We start from the raw sequence: 23,251 nt of genomic DNA, 5'->3' as shown, positions 1-23,251 counted from the left end.
ATATATATATATATATATATATATATATATACATATTTATTTCCTCTCGATTCATTTTGACAGCTCCCCCTCCCACTGCTTGGAAATTAATCTCACACTGCGTAGGAAAATATAAAGCAATCAAAAAGCATCAACTGTCAAACAACTCTGCTTCACTAAATAAACAAATTAACGGAGCAATAAGTTAACGAGAGGAAAACCTGCACAAATACACAAAAAGCGATGTGCAAACATAGCGCGGCTTCTCAACGCGGTTCACGGGGATTACATGTATTAACCAGACATGAGCCACTAATATGGAGGGATGAGGCTTATTATGGTCTGCATGCTGGTTATTGTGAATGCTAATCTGCATCCATCACCGGCGGTTCAGTCTCGGGTTGGACGGTTTTATCTCCGACTGTCTGCAAGTCTTCAAATGTCAGAAAGCATGAAGTGAAGCCGCGTGTTCTGCAGCCCGGTTCTAGGTCTTTAAATATTCTTTAATTGTCCGGGATAATTATTTAAGAGAATGCATTATTGTTGTTTTTAGTAAACTCGATGAAAAGAGGTCGACGGCTGATTTCCTAGTCGACTGTTCAATGCCAGGCAGACTCTTAAGCTTTCATTTTGCTGGGATTTCTTCCCAGCTGGAGTTTGTTTGTTTTGTGCGCTCCACAACAACACACGGGTTATTGCGTAATCCACAGAACACAGTGTCAACAAAGGGAACAATGGAAACGGTCCCGACGTCTGTCACTGACCGACTTTTACAGGTTTTTGTGAGTTCTTTTTTTAGTAATTTAACAATGCTTTGAGCACAATTACACTGTGGAATAAATCACATGATTAATGAGCATGTAGTTAAGCGTTAAACACTTAAAATGATTCGTTTCTTAAATAAGGCCAACATGCTATTATGGAGTCAGTTAGCTGTGGGCTACAATCTGAGCCCCATATCTTACATGTTGTGCAATTGGCTCCATTAAAACTGCTGAATTAGCGATTAGCTGCTCCAGTTTGCAACGTGACCTTGTAAGTTCTGGGGTGACAAGGAAGGCCTTTTACCTTTTTAGTCATTTAAATGTGAAAAATGATTTGTAGCAGGTTTGATGCAAATGTTGAACAGTTTGCTTTGCCTCCTTCTCCTTTGTGAGATGTTCAAGTGAACAATATCTCTCTTTCCTTCTCTTTCTTCCTCTTCCTTCGCTGTTGATGTTTCTATATTCCTTTTCGTAACGCTGGCTCTTCTTCTCTCTTTGGTGCAGACCGGCCCGATGAATCCCATGACGCAGTTGTACTACAAGAAGGTGAGTCAAGCACGAACACTCCATCACTTCCCTTCAGGCAGAAACCCTCAGTGTTAACGCGTAAACAGCCCTTTGGCGATACAAGGACCAGATGTCCTCGCTCATGTAGTGGTCCCCACAAAGACAGAGATGCAAGAAACACACACACACACACACACACACACACACAGATAGGACAACAAGTCTTCCCGTCGTCTTTCTGTTTCCACAGTGTGATTTTCACATCTGATGTTATTCACTGTGACTTAATTGTTACTTCAACACCAAATTCATATTTTCAACAACAGCCGTATGTGTCGACTTATGAAGTAAAACAAATCCACAAAGAGTTTCATTTCGCCAACAAACAAACAGCTGAGGATGTTTGACCTATACGCCGCTTTGAGCCCTAAAACAAACAGTTATGTTCAGATATTTACAGTTCCGGTCACGGGGCTCTGGGGACAAGGCTCTGATCACAGCCACACACTGTCTGTTCAATGTGAAGGTTAAAGAGAATCAGTGTGGAAATGGTGAGTTCGCAGAATCTGAACAATTTAAGCCTTTAACCTCTACTTCAAAAAGATCAGCTGATTTATAATCGTAGTGGAAAGAAAACATAAACATTTTGATGTTTATTTTACTACTTTCTCTGTTTGCGTCTGTAGATTTCTCCTAAATTCAACATTACGTAGTGCCTTACTTAAACATAAAACTTGTACATACAATAAATCCTGCTCTTAAAGTCAGTGATGAAGTGGTGGAGTCATGAAACTGCACATATTTAGGACAAAAAATGCCTTGTTTGTACATTTATTGTTATTCATATTCAAGATTGAGTGAGAAGCGTATAATTATTTTGCATTTCTACAGATTGGGTTCTCTCTCTTCTTGCTGAAGTTGTTTGTGTTGTTGTTGTTTGCGTTCCTTTAGGCGACGTACTCGCCGTACCGCGACCGCATCCCGCTGCAGATCGTGCGGGCGGAGGTGGAGCTGTCTGCCGAGGAGCGGGCCTACCTCACGGCGGTGGAGAAAGGTACGTGGAGGGTTCTGCAGCTGGAGGGTTCTCCAGCTGAAGGGTTCTCCAGCTGGAGGGTTCTGCAGCTGAAGGGTTCTGCAGCTGAAGGGTTCTGCAGCTGGAGAATGTGTATGATTCTAGAATGAACACTTTCTTATTAACAGATAATAATGTTAATAAACTTAACTTAAATCTTATGAGCACCTGAAGGGCATTATTAATGAGTAATTAATGCTTAATACAAGTTACTTAATACATTAGTTTGAAATGCTGTTTTAAACAATTATAAGGCAATTATTAATGTTTAAAACTGGTCAAAGAAATGTGTTATACTTGTCTTATGAATTGATCATGTATATATAACATATGTATGATTCTAGAATTAACACTTTCTTATTAACAGATAATAATGTTAATAAACATGTTATTAACACCTGAAGGGCATTATTAACTATGAATGAATGCTTATTACAAGTTACTTAGTACATTCGTTTGAAATGCTGTTATAAACAATTATAAGTCAGTTATTAATGTTTAAAAAAAGTCCAAAAAAGTTGTATAAGTGCTTGTGAATTTATCATATATGTATGATTCTAGAATTAACACATAATAATGTTAATAAGCATCTTATGAGCGCCTAAAGGGCATTATTAACGATTAATTAATGCTTATTACAAGTCCCTTTCTACAAAGCGTTGATGCATATTTTCACAAGTTGATGAAGCCGGACGTTTCAATGTGTTTTATTAAATATTGGAACGCGCCGTGACGCCGTGACGCCTGGAAGCTCTAAACACACCTGCGCTGCCTGCGCCCCCCCAGGTGACTATGCGGGGGTCAAGCACGCGCTGCGCGAGGCGGAGGTTTACTACAACATGGACGTGAACTGCCTGGACCCGCTGGGCCGCAGCGCGCTGCTCATCGCCATCGAGAACGAGAACCTGGAGATCATGGAGCTGCTGCTGGACCACGGCATCCACACGGGCGACGCCCTGCTGTACGCCATCAGGAAGGAGGTGGTGGGCGCCGTGGAGCTGCTGCTGTCGCACCGCAGGCCCAGCGGCGAGAAGCAGGTGAGCGTGTGTGTGCGTGTGTGTGCGTGTGTGTGTGTGTGTGTGTGTGTGATCCGTCTGCATTCACTCGTCTAGATGTGTGGCTGCGTTCATTCTGCTGAGAGGACGGAAATGAAAACAGCTGGTTTCATAGACGCACTGTGACATAGGATGTGGAGGCGGTGTGTGTGTGTGTGTGTGTGTGTGTGTGTGTGTGTGTGTGTGTGTGTGTGTGTGTGTGTGTGTGTGAGAAAAGATGTTGCACAGTTCAGAGTGAAGGAGAGACACTGAAGAACAAGTGAGATCAAAGCAGAGAGAGAGAGAGAGATGGAGTGAGAAAGAGAGGGAGAGAGAGAGAGAGGTAGAGTGACAGAGAGAGAGAGGTAGAGAGAGAGAGAGGGAGAGAGAGAGAGGTAGAGCGACAGACAGATAGAGAGTGGGAGAGGTAGAGCGACAGAGAGATAGAGAGAGAGAAATACTAATATTTAAAATAAAGAGAAACGTCTTCTCGTGAATTAATTTCTGGACCGCCTGATGCTGCGAGGTTCCGCGTCGCCGTGGCAACCAACCCTTGGCCGAAACGCAGAGGATTGTGGGAAGACGTTTTGGACGAGGATGAGAACGGATCAGTTTAGTTTCTCTTCCTCCTTTTTGTTTGTTTTTCCTTCTCTCAACGTGTCCGTTTTTACATTTTATTAGTTCATCCTTTTTCTTTCTTCTTCATCCTCTTTCATTATTTTGGAGCTATAAGCTCAACCTGCTGTAGCCTTCAGAAGTTACGTGTCACGCATGTATTCATATTTCATTCATAACTTGTTGTCGTCCGCAAACACTTCTAAATGTTGAGCCGCCATCATCATTTATAGATTATTATGCACGAGTTAAATTACACAATCAGCATTTAGAAAAGTCTCATTTAAATATTTAATGTGACCATCGTTACCATTTATTGTATTTTAAATGTACAGCATATAAAGAGTATGATGGCGTTTGAGCAGCGCTAAGCATCCTGGGACTTTTTTGCTTGGGAGAGAATGATGTCATTTATGTAACTGCATATTTAAAGCCCATTTATAATCATCTTAAACACGGCACATTGTTTCTCTCTGTCACTTTGATGTTATATAATAATAATAATCAATATATAAAAAAATATTGCTCCTGTATGGAAACAGAACATTAATAACTAGAAGCAGGAGAAACATTTAACAATTAGAATGACATGAATCATACAAAACAATACAAATAGAAAAGTTTAATTTCTTTGATAATTCATTTTACTAAAATCAATGCAATTTATACATCTCAAAAAATGTCATAAGTGCCACAAGTGTTACCAATGTTGGGCAAAAAACAGAGGCTCCACATGCATATATATATATATATATATATATACAAATATATATATATTTCACAGATTTGTTGTCACATGACTGTGTGTCTCAGACGAGTTATTCATGGGTTCATAATTCCGCTGATGAGTTCATAATTTAATGTTTTTTACATAATCTGAATGAAGCAGACGGTTTATTTGGAGGAACATTTTTAACGAGACATGTAGAATAAAATATTTAAACATGTGCTCAGTTCAGCGTTCTCTCTCTGAAGGAAGCGCTCGTCCCTCATGATGCGTTCAAGGACCGATGAAAATCTGACGATTATGACGTTGTAGTTTTGGGGATTGTTTAAATAAAATGTGCTTTTTCCATTTCGAGCGGCAAGCTTTAAAGTTCAGAGCTTAAAGAATGTGTTTATTTGCATGTGATATCTTTAACTGTGTGTGTGTGTGTGTGTGTGTGTGTGTGTGTGTGTGTGTGTGTGTGTGTGTGTGTGTTGCTCATTCTCAGACAGGTAGAGTCGATGCCTTTTATCTTTTCCTGCCGAGAAAAAAACTGTTCACCTTTTTTCTGCCGTTTTCGTCTCCCTCTCTCTCTCTTCCTCCTCCTCCCTCGCTCCCCTCCTCTCTTCTTCTCTCTCTTCCTCCTCCTCCCTCGCTCCCCTCCTCTCTTCTTCTCTCTCTTCCTCCTCCTCCCTCGCTCCCCTCCTCTCTTCTTCTCTCTCTTCCTCCTCCTCCCTCGCTCCCCTCCTCTCTTCTTCTCTCTCTTCCTCCTCCTCCTCCCTCGCTCCCCTCCTCTCTTCTTCTCTCTCTTCCTCCTCCTCCCTCGCTCCCCTCCTCTCTTCTTCTCTCTCTTCCTCCTCCTCCCTCGCTCCCCTCCTCTCTTCTTCTCTCTCTTCCTCCTCCTCCCTCGCTCCCCTCCTCTCTTCTTCTCTCTCTTCCTCCTCCTCCTCCCTCGCTCCCCTCCTCTCTTCTTCTCTCTCTTCCTCCTCCTCCCTCGCTCCCCTCCTCTCTTCTTCTCTCTCTTCCTCCTCCCTCGCTCCCCTCCTCTCTTCTTCTCTCTCTTCCTCCTCCTCCCTCGCTCCCCTCCTCTCTTCTTCTCTCTCTTCCTCCTCCTCCCTCGCTCCCCTCCTCTCTTCTTCTCTCTCTTCCTCCTCCTCCCTCGCTCCCCTCCTCTCTTCTTCTCTCTCTTCCTCCTCCTCCTCCCTCGCTCCCCTCCTCTCTTCTTCTCTCTCTTCCTCCTCCTCCCTCGCTCCCCTCCTCTCTTCTTCTCTCTCTTCCTCCTCCTCCCTCGCTCCCCTCCTCTCTTCTTCTCTCTCTTCCTCCTCCTCCCTCGCTCCCCTCCTCTCTTCTTCTCTCTCTTCCTCCTCCCTCGCTCCCCTCCTCTCTTCTTCTCTCTCTTCCTCCTCCTCCCTCGCTCCCCTCCTCTCTTCTTCTCTCTCTTCCTCCACCAAATAACTAACACGGTTCTCTACGTCACCAGCGCACTAAAAATGGAAGGAATGAGGCAGCAACACAAGGAATGGAGGAAGGAAGGAAGGAAGGAAGGAAGGAAGGGCGTACACAAATCAAAAGAGAGGGAGAGTTGCACGAATGATGGAGGGCGAAAACAGAGCGAGAGAAAGGGGAGAGGGAAGGAAGAAGGGAAGAAGGAAGTGAGAGTTGCACAAGAGAGAGACAGCGATGCAGATGAGGAAACACTTTCCTTTGATGTGAGAAGTGTGTGTGTGTGTGTGTGTGTGTGTGTGTGTGTGTGTGTGTGTGTGTGTGTGTGTGTGCTGCTGGAGTCGACTTTGTATGTCTTTCTCTTTGTGCTTTTAACAAAAGAGCAATACATTTCACTGCTCGTTAATTTCTGTTTCTTCTGCTTCGTCTTCAGTTTTCTGCAGAATCAGCCGCTTGTTTGCTGGTGTTTTGTTCAACAAGCACACGGGCTTTTCAAAATAAACTTCCCTCTTCACAGGAAACACAGTTTGAGGTTTGGGCAAAAAAAAAACAAAAAAGTTGAGAAAAAGATCGTCGTTGCTGAAGTTACGAGTCTCATTATTAGACATTCAGATAAAAATGCTCTGAGAGTGTGACGACATAGAGTAAAGACTCCGCCCACCACACACAAGCCCCTCCCCCCCACAGGCTCCGCCCCCACACATAATCAAACACAGCAGAGCGTTATGTTACGTCGTTTATGTTTTAAACCCGACCGGATGTGTTCGTTTCCCCGGACAGCGAACACGTTGTTTTTTTTGGAAAACCTCTGAAAAGTGTACTGCGCAAAAAAAAAAAGAGTAATGAAAAAAGCAAACGGCGAATGCATTGCAGTGTTTGTTGTTTGTTATGTGGGTCAGTCCTAGTGGGAGTGAGTCCTCATCACCAGCAGCTCAGACGGAAATATATAAATATGCCTCCGTTTATTCACTTAAAACACAGCGAACACCAAACTATGAAGGTAGCTTACCTCTGTGTGTGTGTGTGTGTGTGTGTGTGTGTGTGTGTGTGTGTGTGTGTGTGTGTGTGTGTGTGTATCACACCGGGAAAAAAACAAAAAAGGGCAAAAAATCTAAAATGTTTTGGCAGTGGAGGAGCAGGAGAGGAGAGGAGGGAGGAAAAGAGAGACAGCAGGAGGTCAGATGAGGAGATAGGAGAGAGGGAGTGAAGGGAGGGAGGAGAGACGAGGAGGAGGAGGAGGAGAGAAGGTGTGAAGGAAGGAATGACAGACGACGAGGAGGAAGAGAGAGGGAGTGAAGGGAGGAAGGAGATAGGAGAGAGGGAGTGAAGAAAGGAGAGACAAGGAGAAGGAGAGAGGATGTGAAGAAAGGAAGGAGAGACGAGGAGATAGGAGAAAGGGTGTCAAGGAAAGAAGGAGAGATGAAGAGATAGGAGAGAAGGTGTGAAGGAGGGAAGGAGATGAGGAGGAGGAGATTAAAGGAGGAGGACGAAGAGCAGCACTCTGCTTGGTTCTCCCTCTGAGATGAAACATGAGTTCCTCCTCAAGTCTGCTCCTCGCACTCCTTCTGATGTCTGAGTGTGTGTGTGTGTGTGTGTGTGTGTGTGTGTGTGTGTGTGTGTGTGTGTGTGTCACAGGATTCAGACGCTCTGGGTTTCTACGCAACTGGGACAAACTTTTTCATCTATTTTCTCAGTTCGGGAACTCTTTAAAGTCCCGTGTGAAGCCTTCAAAAAGAGTGTGTACAAACATGTATATAAACGCTACATGAACGTATAGAAAGCGTGTATATAAACGCATATAAACGGGTCCATGAACATATATAAACGTGTATATAAAGCGTGTATATAAAGCGTGTATATAAGCATATAAATAAAACGGGTATATAAACGTATATAAAGCGTGTATATAAGCGTATATATACACGTGTATATAAACATATATACAAACGGGTATATAAACGTATATAAACGTGTATATAAAGTGTGTATATAAAGCGTGTATATAAATGTATATATACATGTGTATATAAACGTATATAAACATGTATATAAGCGTATAAATAAAGTGTGTATATAAACATATATAAAGGTGTATATAAACATATTTAAATGTATATAAACATGTATATAAACGTATATAAAACGTGCATATAAACATGTATAAACGTGCATATAAATGTATATAAATGTGTATAAAGCGTGTATATAAGCGTATATATACACGTGTATATAAATGTATATAAAGTGTGCATATAAACGTGTATAAAGCGTGTATATAAGCGTGTATATATACACGTGTATATAAACGTATATAAAGTGTGCATATAAACATGTATAAACGTGTATAAAGCGTGTATATAAGCGTGTATATATACGCGTGTATATAAAAATGTATAAACGTGTATATAAACATATATAAATGTATATAAACGTGTATATAAGCATATATATTTAAAGCGTGTATATAAATGTATATAAACGTTTATATACGTGTATATAAACGTGTATAACTGTGTATATAAACATGTTTATACACGTGCATATAAACGTATATATATATTCATATAAACACGTTTATATACACGTGTATATACGTGTATATAAACATGTATATAAACATACACATATGAATATATATAAACTTGTATTGTTGTCCTCGTTGACATCAATAACATTTAAATGTTAAGCGAGCGCATCATGGCCGCCCCGCCGCCGCCTGTCAGGCCGAGTCTCCCTCTGCAGACTGCAGATGATCTCATGCAATGTTGGGCAACAGTCAAGCAGGATAATAAATGTGTGTTATTTCATGCCAATTCATAATTCTGCTACATTTGAATATTTCTGCATGCCGGGGTCCCTGAGCAGTCTGGGATTTGCATGAATTGGGTTTGGCTGGAAAGCTCAGACTCTTCTGGGTTCAATGAGCCGGTTGTGTGCACGCCCGTCCCCATTGTCCACGATTCATTGTTGTGAGCCCATCTTTCTGCAATGAATTTATTGTTTCTGTTAAGTATTTATGTATATGTGTGTAACATGTGCAAAAGACATGACATTTTATGACTATTATCTCCTCAACCACAAGGCCTATTTTGAAAAAGGTATAACATACAGAAAACCCTTGGGAACACAGATAATAAGTTTGTATCTGTGTTCCTGGTATATTGGATTATGATGCATAGAAAAGGAAAGAAAATATATATATATCGTGACTATATTTGCTATATTTGGCATAGCTTTATATGTGCGAAGTTTGGCTTTGACTGTGTGAAGTTAAGTATTTTTAATAATTATTGTCTGATTTTGGTGGGATTTTCAAAATGTAACCAATCTGTGTAAACCCTAACAAAACGCTGCAACACATAATGAAACATAGGTGAGCATAGACATCGTCCCTCATAACGTCCTTCACTGTGTTTAAATCTTCTGTCTCTATAAAATGTATCGTTTTTGTATATGTATGTAACATGTATCCTCACGCAACGGTTTGTATGATATCAACCCCAAAAAATGACTCAAAAAGGTCCAGCAACTCGTCCCCTTGTTCCATGCATGCGGTCTTTTCAAAATAAACCTCCTGCTTCACAGGACTCAACTTTGTTGGGTTCAGGCAACAAATCGACTTTGTTAGGTTTAGAAAAACATCGTAGTTTGTGTTATAGAAACTACAGAAGTGACGCTACTGAAACACGGAAGCTGCATGACAAAACATTAACAAACAGCCGTCTGTTTTTACCCAAAGTCCTACAGCCTACAACCACAAACTGCAGACATTGTGCGTTCAGAGGATGTGTGGCTTCTCTAGGAGAAACTGACAACAAGGGTGCTTCTGAGAAGTTTCCACAACGGAAGTAATCTGCATTTTTAATTGCTGAAAATAGCCTTTTTTTTAAAGAAATATCGAAATGTCAAAAGTTTTTTTGAAATACCAAATCACAGCGTGAATATATATATATATACATCAGTATATATCAGTAGTTCCTCAAGGTCTTGTTGTCTTTTTGGTTTTGGATGAATTTTTTAAGTGGGGATTTTTTTACATTTTATTCATCACCAAATCTGTGAAACTCCCAAAAACGCTGCAACAAATTTTGAAACATAGTTCATCACTTCCAACTTTGAATTGCCTTGTTGTTAAAATGTGCGTTACAAACACACTTCCCTCAGCAACTTTCAAATGTATTTTTATTTGTATTTATTGTCTGTCATTGTCATTTTCATCGTCTGTGTTATTATTATGGTTGCATTGTATTGTGTTCAACAGCATGTTGTTTTTACATCCCTTATATTGTATTTATTTTGGAGTTGATCCACTAAAATCTCTCACAAAGTCGACACTTGAGACAGAAATCATCTTTTATTCTCCAAAACGTCTTCCAGGATTCAATCCATACCCGTCATAATGGTTCGGTTGCCCGGCAACCAGCAGAGACTCCAGGATGTTGCTGCACAAATTTTTCTTGTCTTTTTTTTTTTTTACATGTTTTTTGTGCGGATCAAACAAAACGATACACGACGTGTTAATTAGAGACGCTGGACAGAACCAGGCTGCCTGCTTAGTTCTGGGTCCAGTCGTTATGCTAAGCTAAGCTAACCAGGTAATTAGTATACTCACTAAAATGTTATTAAAGAGGTTCCCAACCTGGGATTTAAGGCCCCTTAAAGGACGCAAGATACATCATGAGAAATGATAAATACTAGTTTTACATCTATTGTCGTCTAAAACACTGAAATGAAGTGAACTAAGAAGGGAATTACTTTGTCAAAGTGGTTTCAGATATTCAAATCATTAGTTAGAAAAATATCAAATAAAAATATGAACTAATCAAAAGACAGTTTTACAGTGAAATCTAATAGTCAGCCCCATTGATTTAAATGTTAAAATACACAAGCAGTCAAACAATGTGACTCTACTGCTGCATATAAATATTATAATAATGTTTTATGTTGGACTTAAGGGACTGAACAACAAACAGAGTATGTTTGTTTCCATTCACTGGAATATGTCTGCGCCACTGTAATATAATGCTAATTGCATTGAATGGAAATGAATGGGAACTAATTGCTGTTATTCAAGGATATGGGTCCAGATATCTAGACTGGTCTGCTGCTCTGGGCTCAGACCAGCAGAACCACCTTTAAACTCTCTTCTTCACTCGGTAATGAAACACTCGGTCTCTCCGAGGCAGCAGGTGTTCACAGGAGTATAATGAGCTTTAAACATGTACCTCTGCAGCAGGAAGCTTCTTTTGTCCAATTACACTCATTTAATTGGTTTTAATCGGATTCAAGTGAGTTTAATTTGATTAATTTGACTAATTTGTCTTTTGCTTTCCGCTGTTTGATTTACGTAACAGCTGATTTAAGGCTCTTTAAACTGCGCAGTAACATTAGTTTTTTTTTGCATTATTTAACATTAGAAATCTGTACTTTTGGTAAAGTATGTAAAGTGTAATTTCATAAAAGATGTTGTTGTTTTTCTCCAGGTTCCCTCGCTGATGATGGACAGTCAGTTTTCAGAGTTCACCCCGGACATAACTCCCATCATGCTCGCTGCTCACACCAACAACTACGAGATCATCAAGCTGCTCGTCCAGCGGAAGGTGATTCCTCTCTATATGCTAATACTAACTGTATTAGAAGCAAGCTTTTATGAGAAGAGTGTTTACGTTAATATGAAATCATTACTCAGAAGTTATTTGTGAGGATTTGTTGTACATTGTGTTGTTTTCCTGTAAAGGTCACCATTCCGAGACCACACCAGATACGATGTGACTGCGTCGAATGCGTGTCCAGTTCAGAGGTAAGTGAATATTCATCCTCAAATGCACACTTTGTTTTGCAGAAAATCAATATTGGAATTTACAGCAATTATTCCCAATTTGCACCTCCAGCACTGACATTTATTTTCAGCATCTTTTCTAAAACAATTAGGTACTACATTTCCTCTGCCATGAATAAATAACACTGTGTGTTTTCCACCTCTGCTCACTAATATAATTTAAAACACTTTAATTATGGAGTCATATTAACGAAATAATGACGAGGAAAACAGAATTTAAATGTTTTGCAAATGGGGGAAAACAAAGGTTGGAAATCTTCTGGTACTTTTGACTTATCTCTGTTGCACATGGATACAAATAGTCACAATTGTATTGTCTTTAGAAACAGACCAATACCATGGAGAATAAACATTATAGCAAAACATCGTCAAAGTATAAGACAATGTACAAAACACTCTTAAAGACAGAAATACACATGCATGGAATTACCATCCTCAAGGAGCAGTTTGAGGCGAGGGAGTCTGCAATCACTAGAACACGTTAATAATTTATTATATCACTCAAAAATGGGTGTTGCAGAAATACCGCAGGACTTTTACATGAAATTAAATATTTTAACAACCAAGTTACTGTGAGGAACTTTCAGCTGGTTGTGAAACGGTCTCAATTAAATCCGGATCGCATCAATACGACCAACAGAAGTAAATGAGACAATCAGTGAGGAGATGGTACAGTGTGGTCCGGGTTGTTTCCAAACCGTAAAAGTCTGAATCTTTCTCCTCTCCCGTAGGTCGACAGTCTTCGGCATTCAAGGTCTCGACTCAATATCTACAAGGCCCTGGCCTCGCCCTCCCTCATCGCTCTGTCCAGTGAGGACCCTATCCTCACCGCCTTCAGACTAGGCTGGGAACTCAAAGAGCTCAGCAAGGTATGGACACTGAATAAAGACTACTCTTACAGGTCCATCAAGACTCTTAAAGGTCCATCCAAACTCCTACAGGTCCATCAAGACTCTTACAGGTCCATCAAGACTCTTACATATCCATAAAGACTCATAGAGGTCCATCAAGACTCTTACAGGTCCATCAAGACTCGTACAGGTCCATCAAGACTCTTACATATCCATAAAGACTCATAGAGGTCCATCAAGACTCTTACAGGTCCATCAAGACTCGTACAGGTCCATCAAGACTCTTACATATCCATAAAGACTCATAAAGGTCCATCAAGACTCTTACAGGTCCATCAAGACTCTTACATATCCATAAAGACTCATAGAGGTCCATCAAGACTCTTACAGGTCCATCAAGACTCCTAAAGGTCCATCAAGACTCTTACAGATCCACCAAGACTCTTACAGGTCCATCAAGACTCTTACAGTTCCATCAAGACTCCTAAAGGTCCATCAAGACTCATACGGGTCCAGTAAGATTCTCACAGTTTCATCAAGACTCATACAAGATCCATCAAGACTCTGAAAGGTCCACCACAACTCTTAAATATCCATCAAGACTCTTACAGGTCCATCAAGACTCCTAAAGATCCAACAAGACTTGTACAGGTCCATCAAGACTCTTACAGATCCACCAAGACTCTTACAGGTCCCTCAATACTCTTACAGTTCCATCAAGGCTCCTACAGGTCCCTCAATACTCTTACAGGTCCACCACGACTCTTACAGGTCCACCACGACTCTTACAGTTCCACCAAGACTCATACGGGTCCAGTAAGATTCTCACAGTTTCATCAAGACTCATACAAGATCCATCAAGACTCTGAAAGGTCCACCACAACTCTTAAATATCCATCAAGACTCTTACAGGTCCACCAAGACTCTTAAAGGTTCATCAAGACTCTTACAGGTTCATCAAGACTCCTACAGGTCTTTCAGGTGGAGAAAATGTTTTTTAGTCTCAGTGACTTGTCAGAGACATTCTGGACCAGTATAGCCTTTGTGTTTTTATTCCCACAATATACAGCTCGCTGCCAACTTAAAGTGCGGGTCCATCGGGAGCCTTTAGGAGCAGCTGCGGTCCTCGTTGGCATCAATTTAAGAACTCTACTGGAAGGACGCCACATTCTGAACTTCATGGGCTATATAACACATCAAATATTGTTTATGTTACTCGTTAAAGGTTGTCCTTCACTCGTTCTACTAAACCTTTTATTGTGTAGGGTGTCTATTCTTCTGCTTTGAGTTTTAGCAGAGAAGGCGTCTTCTGGCTGAGAATAAGATTTATCTCGGGTAGTAATACCTTTACTTTTGAGTTTCATATGAGGCACATGAAGCTGTTGAGCTTGTTGGCAGGGTGATTGAGCGATAGGAGTTATGGACCTCTATAGACCCATCGTAAATACTTGGTACCAAGGTTCTCTACCACTCCCTCCTCTCAGGTGGAGAACGAGTTTCGTCAGGAGTACGAGGAGCTGTCGCAGCAGTGCAAACGCTTCGCCAAAGACCTTCTGGACCAAGCCAGGAGTTCTCGAGAGCTGGAAACCATCCTGAACCACAGAGACAACGACCAGAGCGAGGAGCTGGACCCGAGGCAGTGCCACGACCTGGCCAAGCTCAAGCTGGCCATCAAATACCACCAAAAGGAGGTAGGGACTCGACCCGGGTTATCGTGCCTAGAGAGGAATGCTTTAGGCTCTAGAAAGTTTACCTTTTTTGAAGGAGCAAGCTTGTTCACGTGAAAACAGAATTGTTCTGTTTGTGTCTGAATATATGAGAGTATAGCCGGCGTTGTGTGTCTGTATCTTTGCGGTAGTTTATATGATTTATGCATGTGCACCGTCACTGGTGTCACAGTTGGCTATCAAATACCAGAAGAAACTGAATCGTTGTATTTATTTATTGCCGAACGCACTCGCAGTCGGGCTCTTGGGATGGAATGGTTGAGCGAAAGAGAGATTTAAAGGAAAGAGAGACGAATAGAGAGCTGGCGTGATCATGAGCGAAGAAGGAGATGGAGATTTGAAGAGATAGACTAAGGAGAAAGAAACAGTTGGAAAACCCCTGAAGGCGATCTCCCACCTCTCTGCGGCAGATGAAAGCTGGAGAGGAAGGACGGAGCGGTGGGAGGCGGGGCGAGGCGGGGGGAGGTGGAAGCAGCCATGGGGTGATAGGTGGATGGATGGAAGGGGGCGGGGCGTAGGAGCAGGAAGTGAAGGGCTGTTCTGCGTCTGCAGGAGGTGACGGAGGTCTAGATCTGAAGAGGGAATATAGAGTGACATAGTAAAGATTTTAGGGAGTTTGCACCATTTTATTTGATTGTTTTCATGACGCACAAACTTTGTTTCGGTAAATAAAAACAAGAATTACAAAATGCAAGAGACACGCTGGAGACTGCACAGTGTCTTTGGTGCAAAATAATAATCTTAAAATTATCTTCAAAGAGCTCGTCGACAAAAACTATAAACAGACTTCTGTTCGGTGTTTATTCTATTTTTGTTGTATTGATTTTTTTATTTTTTTTTATTTCAGGCTGTTTACTACTACTGCTGTTATTAAAGCTTTTAATTGAATGTATTAAATGCAACACTTTGTTGTCTCGCATCCATTGGCCTCTTATTGTAATTTTATTTAAAAAAAATTGACTTTTAATTATTTGGCATCTGTGAAGCAAAAGAATATAAGATTGATCTAAAGACTAGGGCTGGATAACTAAAAATCCGTCTCAATTCTGGTATTATTTTAAACCGTGCTTTCAGAATTAAAAAGATTAAAAAAATGTACAACATTTTTATTTAAGAAACTAAACTGAACTACATTTAAACTGGAATGTTGCGCTCTGGAGCAGCGTTTGGTTTGTCCCTTCTGGGCTTCTGTAGAAACATGGCCGCCTCTCTTTAGATACAAAAAGCTTATTCTCAGGTAGCGAAAGCACAACAATTCTTTTTTTCCAATGGTTGTACACTATTGAAATGTTACTTAATAATATCCTCTTTCATCACTGCCAATAAATCCCCCTAAATGTAAAACACACTGCAGCTTTAATTGTAGCCTAAATAACAGCAGACACAATATGAATATGAGCCGGATCTTTGGCGGCTTTCCATGCTCTATTCGTAAAAAAGAAAAGACTTTGTTTTGTGTGTAAACTTCCCAAATATCGGGACTTATTTCGGATAACGTACGTGAGCAGAGGCTGATGGTTGATGCTGCAAAACATTAAACGTGACGGAGCGATGGATTAGAGGGACGACGTCGGGAAGCCGAAAGGATTTAGGAGGACGGAGGGAAGCGCTGTGCTTCCTTCTGGCAGGAGGAGATTTAGGAGGAAGTTTATGTCCGCAGCAGAAGGAAGGAGGGAAGTGAAGGATGGATGGAGCAGTAAAAAGCCTTTTCTCAGTCGTTAACGCTGAGGCGAATTACAGGAAGAGACCGATGAAGACTCACTTGACCTTCGCAGGGAAGGAAAATGTTCCCGGGCTTTTTAACCCACGGCACGCTTTACTTATGTTGCCGAACAATATTTATCACCTTAACTTTACTTAAATATATGTAAACAGAACTGTTCAGGCCTTCTGCATCACACAGTAACATACATGTAAACAGTGGATCCATGATCGCTCCACTGCACACACACTTTGAGTAATTAGCACTGTGAACCGGAGAGTGTACTTTAATTAAAGCGTCTTATGTAGACTTTGTGTTACAGGGACAATGTGTGTGTGTGTGTGTGTGTGTGTGTTACAGGGACAATGTGTGTGTGTGTGTGTGTGTGTGTGTTACAGGGACAATGTGTGTGTGTGTGTGTGTGTGTGTGTGTGTGTGTGTGTGTTACAGGGACTGTGTGTGTGTGTGTGTGTGTTACAGGGACAATGTGTGTGTGTGTGTGTGTGTGTGTGTGTGTGTGTGTGTGTTACAGGGACTGTGTGTGTGTGTGTGTGTGTGTGTGTGTGTGTTACAGGGACAATGTGTGTGTGTGTGTGTGTGTGTGTGTGTGTGTGTGTGTGTGTGTGTGTGTGTGTGTGTGTGTGTTACAGGGACTGTGTGTGTGTGTGTGTGTGTGTGTGTGTTACAGGGACAATGTGTGTGTGTGTGTGTGTGTGTGTGTGTGTGTGTGTGTTACAGGGACTGTGTGTGTGTCTGTGTGTGTGTTACAGGGACAATGTGTGTGTGTGTGTGTGTGTGTGTGTGTGTTACAGGGACTGTGTGTGTGTGTGTGTGTGTTACAGGGACAATGTGTGTGTGTGTGTGTGTGTGTGTGTGTGTGTGTGTGTGTGTGTTACAGGGACTGTGTGTGTGTGTGTGTGTGTGTGTGTGTTACAGGGACAATGTGTGTGTGTGTGTTACAGGGACTGTGTGTGTGTTACATGGACAATGTGTGTGTGTGTGTGTGTGTGTGTGTGTGTGTTACAGGGACAATGTGTGTGTGTGTCACAGGGACATTGTGTGTCACAGGGACAGTGTGTGTGTGTGTGTGTATGTGTTACAGGGACATTGTGTGTGTGTGTGTGTGTGTATATGTGTGTTACAGGGACATTGTGTGTGTGTGTCACAGGGACATTGTGTGTGTGTGTCACAGGGACATTGTGTGTGTGTGTCACAGGGACATTGTGTGTTACAGGGACAGTGTGAGGTTGTGTGTGTGTATGTGTTACAGGGACATTGTGTGTGTGTGTGTGTGTCACAGGGACATTGTGTGTTACAGGAACAGTGTGAGGTTGTGTGTGTGTATGTGTTACAGGGACATTGTGTGTTACAGGGACATTGTGTGTGTGTGTGTGTGTATATGTGTGTTACAGGGACATTGTGTGTGTGTGTCACAGGGACATTGTGTGTGTGTGTCACAGGGACATTGTGTGTTACAGGGACAGTGTGAGGTTGTGTGTGTGTATGTGTTACAGGGACATTGTGTGTGTGTGTGTGTCACAGGGACATTGTGTGTTACAGGAACAGTGTGAGGTTGTGTGTGTGTATGTGTTACAGGGACATTGTGTGTTACAGGGACATTGTGTGTGTTACAGGAACATTGTGTGTGTTACAGGGACAATGTGTGTATATGTGTGTTACAGGGACATTGTGTGTGTTACAGGGACAATGTGTGTGTGTGTGTGTTACAGGGACAATGTGTGTGTGTGTGTTACAGGAACATTGTGTGTGTTACAGGGACAATGTGTGTGTGTATGTTTGTGTTACAGGGACAATGTGTGTGTTACAGGGACAATGTGTGTGTGTGTGTTACAGGGACAATGTGTATATGTGTGTTACAGGGACAATGTGTGTGTGTGTGTTACAGGGACAATGTGTGTGTGTGTGTTACAGGAACATTGTGTGTGTTACAGGGACAATGTGTGTATATGTGTGTTACAGGGACAATGTGTGTGTGTGTGTGTGTATGTTACAGGGACAATGTGTGTGTTACATGGACAATGTGTGTGTGTGTGTATGTTACAGGGACAATGTGTGTGTTACAGGGACAATGTGTGTGTATGTTTGTGTTACAGGGACAATGTGTGTGTTACAGGGATATTGTGTGTATATGTGTGTGTTACAGGGATAATGTGTGTGTTACAGGGACAATGTGTGTGTTACAGGGATATTGTGTGTGCTACAGGGATAATGTGTGTGTATGTGTGTGTTCCAGGGATAATGTGTGTGTATGTGTGTGTTCCAGGGATAATGTGTGTGTATGTGTGTGTTACAGGGACAATGTGTGTGTATGTGTGTGTTACAGGGACAATGTGTGTATGATATAATATGTATAACCTTAACTTTTCTAAAATAGATGCAAACAGGACTGTTTTCTCCACAAAGGAAACCCTTCTGCATCAGACATTAAAATATAGTCAATCAGGAGATCCATGGTCGCTCCACTTTGAGTAATTAGCACTGTGAACCGTAACGTCTACTTTAATTAAAGCATCTTAAATAGACGTTGTGTAACTTTGAATAATGTGATTGGTGAGGGTCCACTGGTCAAAATAAATCAAAATGTTTTTTTCTGAAAAGTTAATAATCCTAGTAGTAAATATTGTCTTGTGAAGGTCGTTAGAATTACACTAGTATGCAGTGTGTGTGTACTGTGAATACAATGAATGACCATACAGACTGGTATTCTAACATTCTGATAGTACAATATTAATATATTCATTTTGTAATTTAAATACAATCATATACTATTAATATATTAATAGGACCATATACCACTACTGTAATACTAATTATAATAATAATAAAACAGAAGTTTAAAGAAACACACAACCAACATGTATGATTTGTGCATGTTTTCTCCTTCATCAAATTCGGAATTCATTAAATTTTACTTAATTAAATTAAATTAAAGTACATTTTATAAAATGTAATTGTTAATGAAATTAAATGAAATTAAATGTATTTATATATTTGTTGTCAAGGATATATGCTTATTATGACAGCATTCCCCAAAAAATATAATAATAATAATAATAATAATACAAAGTAAAGTGGGGAGTTGGACGTTGTAGAAGTTTGAACAAAGTCCCTGAACCTTGCTGACGTCGTCACCTTGACCAGCCGCTGAGCTGGTGTCACTGGGCTCAGTGAACATAATGAAGCACAGTAGGAGAACACATTAGCATTTCAACTTTAGGAAAAACCTTTAAATACATGAATACATTTGCAGAAGTTATTAACCAGAACATTTTTTATTACCGGCCAGAAGCAGTATATTTAATAAAGTACTGCACATTAGAAGATGAAGAACTATTAGAAGTCGTGCAACCTTCTACTTCTCCTGCGATATATACGTCCCAGAGGAAATGACTGTACTTTTCTACTTCTGACAGCTTTACAGCTAATTAAAAAAGTGCAACCGGAGCGAGGAATCGATTCACAGAAAATATATCAATAATCCATGAACCATTTTATTCTGTAAAAAGCATTTCACGGCTCCAGATTTGCAGCTTTTCTCTTTCATAATGTTAAATAATGTTAATATAATATGTTATTGTAATAGGGTTAACTGTGACACCCATTTCTCACCACTTTCACTGTTTTTTAAACATCCGTCATGCGGTGCGACTCAGAGAAACGGGATGTTTCCATCTGCACTGGAGAGCTCCTCCTCTTCCTCCTCTTCCTCCTCCTCCTCCTCCTCCTCCTCTTCCTCTTCTTCCTTCCAGGAGCTGTAATTGGCTGCAGCTTCGGCAGAGTCAGAGTTCTCCTTTGAGCGAGACTCGCATGGGAAGACAAAGTCTTATTTCTTCCACAACATCCCGTGGCGTTCACAAGACATATTCTCAAATTTATAGACCGGAGGAGAGAGAAGGAGAGACAGAGAGAGAGAGAGAGAGAGAGAGAGAGAGAGAGAGAGAGAGAGAGAATAATAAGACCTTCTGAGAGGAGACCGTTATCTGGAGAGAGAACGATGAAGTACGTCGCCAGATTTCTGCCACTGAAGCCGACAGTTCACGAGTGGGAGAAACTGAGACACTAAATGTTCTTTAAGCTGGAAACGGACATTTTTCATCATTTAGTTTTTTATAACGAGAACAACACGATGCCGATACAACATTTTACAGTATTTAACTGTAGTAACGGGAACCTGTTACAGTATTTCACCGTGTACTAACGGGGTACCTTTTAAAGTATTTCATCGTGTACTAACGGGGTACCTTTTAAAGTATTTCACCGTGTACTAACGGGGTACCTTTTAAAGTATTTCACCGTGTACTAACGGGGTACCTTTTAAAGTATTTCACCGTGTACTAACGGGGTACCTTTTAAAGTATTTCATCGTGTACTAACGGGGTACCTTTTAAAGTATTTCACCGTGTACTAACGGGGTACCTTTTAAAGTATTTCACCGTGTACTAACGGGGTACCTTTTAAAGTATTTCACCGTCTACTAACGGAACTCTTTTACAGTATTTCACTGTGTACTAACGGGAACCTTTTACAGTATTTCACCGTGTACTAACGGGGTACCTTTTAAAGTATTTCACCGTGTACTAACGGGGTACCTTTTAAAGTATTTCACCGTGTACTAACGGGGTACCTTTTACAGTATTTCACCGTGTACTAACGGGGTACCTTTTACAGTATTTCACCGTGTACTAACGGGGTACCTTTTAAAGTATTTCACCGTCTACTAACGGAACTCTTTTACAGTATTTCACTGTGTACTAACGGGAACCTTTTACAGTATTTCACCGTGTACTAACGGGGTACCTTTTACAGTATTTCACCGTCTACTAACGGAACTCTTTTACAGTATTTCACCGTGTACTAACGGGAACCTTTTACAGTATTTCACCGTCTACTAGCGGAACTCTTTTAAAGTATTTCACCGTGTACTAACAGGAATCTTTTACAGTATTTCATCGTGTACTAACAGGAATCTTTTACAGTATTTCACCGTACTAACGGAACTCTTTTACAGTATTTCATCGTGTACTAACGGGGTACCTTTTAAAGTATTTCATCGTGTACTAACGGGAACCTTTTACAGTATTTCACCGTCTACTAGCGGAACTCTTTTAAAGTATTTCACCGTGTACTAACGGGAACCTTTTACAGTATTTCACCGTCTACTAGCGGAACTCTTTTAAAGTATTTCACCGTGTACTAACGGGGTACCTTTTACAGTATTTCATCGTGTACTAACGGGGTACCTTTTAAAGTTTTTCATCGTGTACTAACGGGAATCTTTTACAGTATTTCATCGTGTACTAACGGGGTACCTTTTAAAGTATTTCACCGTACTAACGGAACTCTTTTACAGTATTTCATCGTGTACTAACGGGGTACCTTTTAAAGTATTTCACCGTGTACTAACGGGGTACCTTTTAAAGTATTTCACCGTGTACTAACGGGGTACCTTTTAAAGTATTTCATCGTGTACTAACGGGAACCTTTTACAGTATTTCACCGTGTACTAACGGGGTACCTTTTAAAGTATTTCACCGTGTACTAACGGGGTACCTTTTACAGTATTTCATCGTGTACTAACGGGGTACCTTTTAAAGTATTTCACCGTGTACTAACGGGAATCTTTTACAGTATTTCACCGTGTACTAACGGGAACCTTTTACAGTATTTCACCGTGTACTAACGGGGTACCTTTTAAAGTATTTCACCGTCTACTAACGGGGTACCTTTTAAAGTATTTCACCGTACTAACGGAACTCTTTTACAGTATTTCATCGTGTACTAACGGGGTACCTTTTAAAGTATTTCACCGTGTACTAACGGGAATCTTTTACAGTATTTCACCGTGTACTAACGGGAACCTTTTACAGTATTTCACCGTGTACTAACGGGGTACCTTTTACAGTATTTCACCGTCTACTAACGGGGTACCTTTTAAAGTATTTCACCGTACTAACGGAACTCTTTTACAGTATTTCATCGTGTACTAACGGGGTACCTTTTAAAGTATTTCACCGTGTACTAACGGGGTACCTTTTAAAGTATTTCACCGTGTACTAACGGGGTACCTTTTAAAGTATTTCATCGTGTACTAACGGGAACCTTTTGCAGTATTTCACCGTGTACTAACGGGGTACCTTTTAAAGTATTTCACCGTGTACTAACGGGGTACCTTTTACAGTATTTCATCGTGTACTAACGGGGTACCTTTTAAAGTATTTCACCGTGTACTAACGGGAATCTTTTACAGTATTTCACCGTGTACTAACGGGAACCTTTTACAGTATTTCACCGTGTACTAACGGGGTACCTTTTAAAGTATTTCACCGTGTACTAACGGGGTACCTTTTAAAGTATTTCACCGTGTACTAACGGGAACCTTTTAAAGTATTTCACCGTGTACTAACGGGAACCTTTTACAGTATTTCACCGTGTTCTAACGGGGTACCTTTTAAAGTATTTCACCGTGTACTAACAGGGTACCTTTTAAAGTATTTCACCGTGTACTAACGGGGTACCTTTTAAAGTATTTCACCGTGTACTAACGGGGTACCTTTTACAGTATTTCATCGTGTACTAACGGGGTACCTTTTACAGTATTTCACCGTGTACTAACGGGGTACCTTTTAAAGTATTTCACCGTGTACTAACGGGGTACCTTTTACAGTATTTCATCGTGTACTAACGGGGTACCTTTTAAAGTATTTCACCGTGTACTAACGGGAACCTTTTACAGTATTTCACCGTGTACTAACGGGGTACCTTTTAAAGTATTTCACCGTGTACTAACAGGGTACCTTTTAAAGTATTTCACCGTGTACTAACGGGGTACCTTTTAAAGTATTTCACCGTGTACTAACGGGGTACCTTTTACAGTATTTCATCGTGTACTAACGGGGTACCTTTTACAGTATTTCACCGTGTACTAACGGGGTACCTTTTAAAGTATTTCACCGTGTACTAACGGGGTACCTTTTACAGTATTTCATCGTGT

The 23,251-nt window shown here is 40.8% G+C and overlaps 1 protein-coding gene across 1 annotated transcript in view; it reads left to right on the top strand.

Moving 5' to 3' along the window:
- Positions 1 to 1,256: 1,256 nt before the first annotated feature.
- Positions 1,257 to 23,251, top strand: part of trpc5a (transient receptor potential cation channel, subfamily C, member 5a) — a gene marked incomplete at both ends in the record, with an annotated part of 72,315 nt that continues 50,320 nt past the window's right edge. Inside the window, 7 exons of the mRNA XM_079214796.1 lie at positions 1,257 to 1,289; positions 2,202 to 2,304; positions 3,109 to 3,359; positions 11,604 to 11,720; positions 11,858 to 11,920; positions 12,691 to 12,828; positions 14,295 to 14,501. Coding sequence (XP_079070922.1) covers positions 1,257 to 1,289; positions 2,202 to 2,304; positions 3,109 to 3,359; positions 11,604 to 11,720; positions 11,858 to 11,920; positions 12,691 to 12,828; positions 14,295 to 14,501 — 912 coding nt within the window. The remainder of the gene's footprint in view (positions 1,290 to 2,201; positions 2,305 to 3,108; positions 3,360 to 11,603; positions 11,721 to 11,857; positions 11,921 to 12,690; positions 12,829 to 14,294; positions 14,502 to 23,251) is intronic.

This window comes from Taurulus bubalis, assembly GCF_910589615.1.
Source record: "Taurulus bubalis genome assembly, chromosome: 3".
Lineage (NCBI taxonomy): Eukaryota > Metazoa > Chordata > Actinopteri > Perciformes > Cottidae > Taurulus > Taurulus bubalis.
This window is presented reverse-complemented; position numbering and strand designations above follow the sequence as displayed.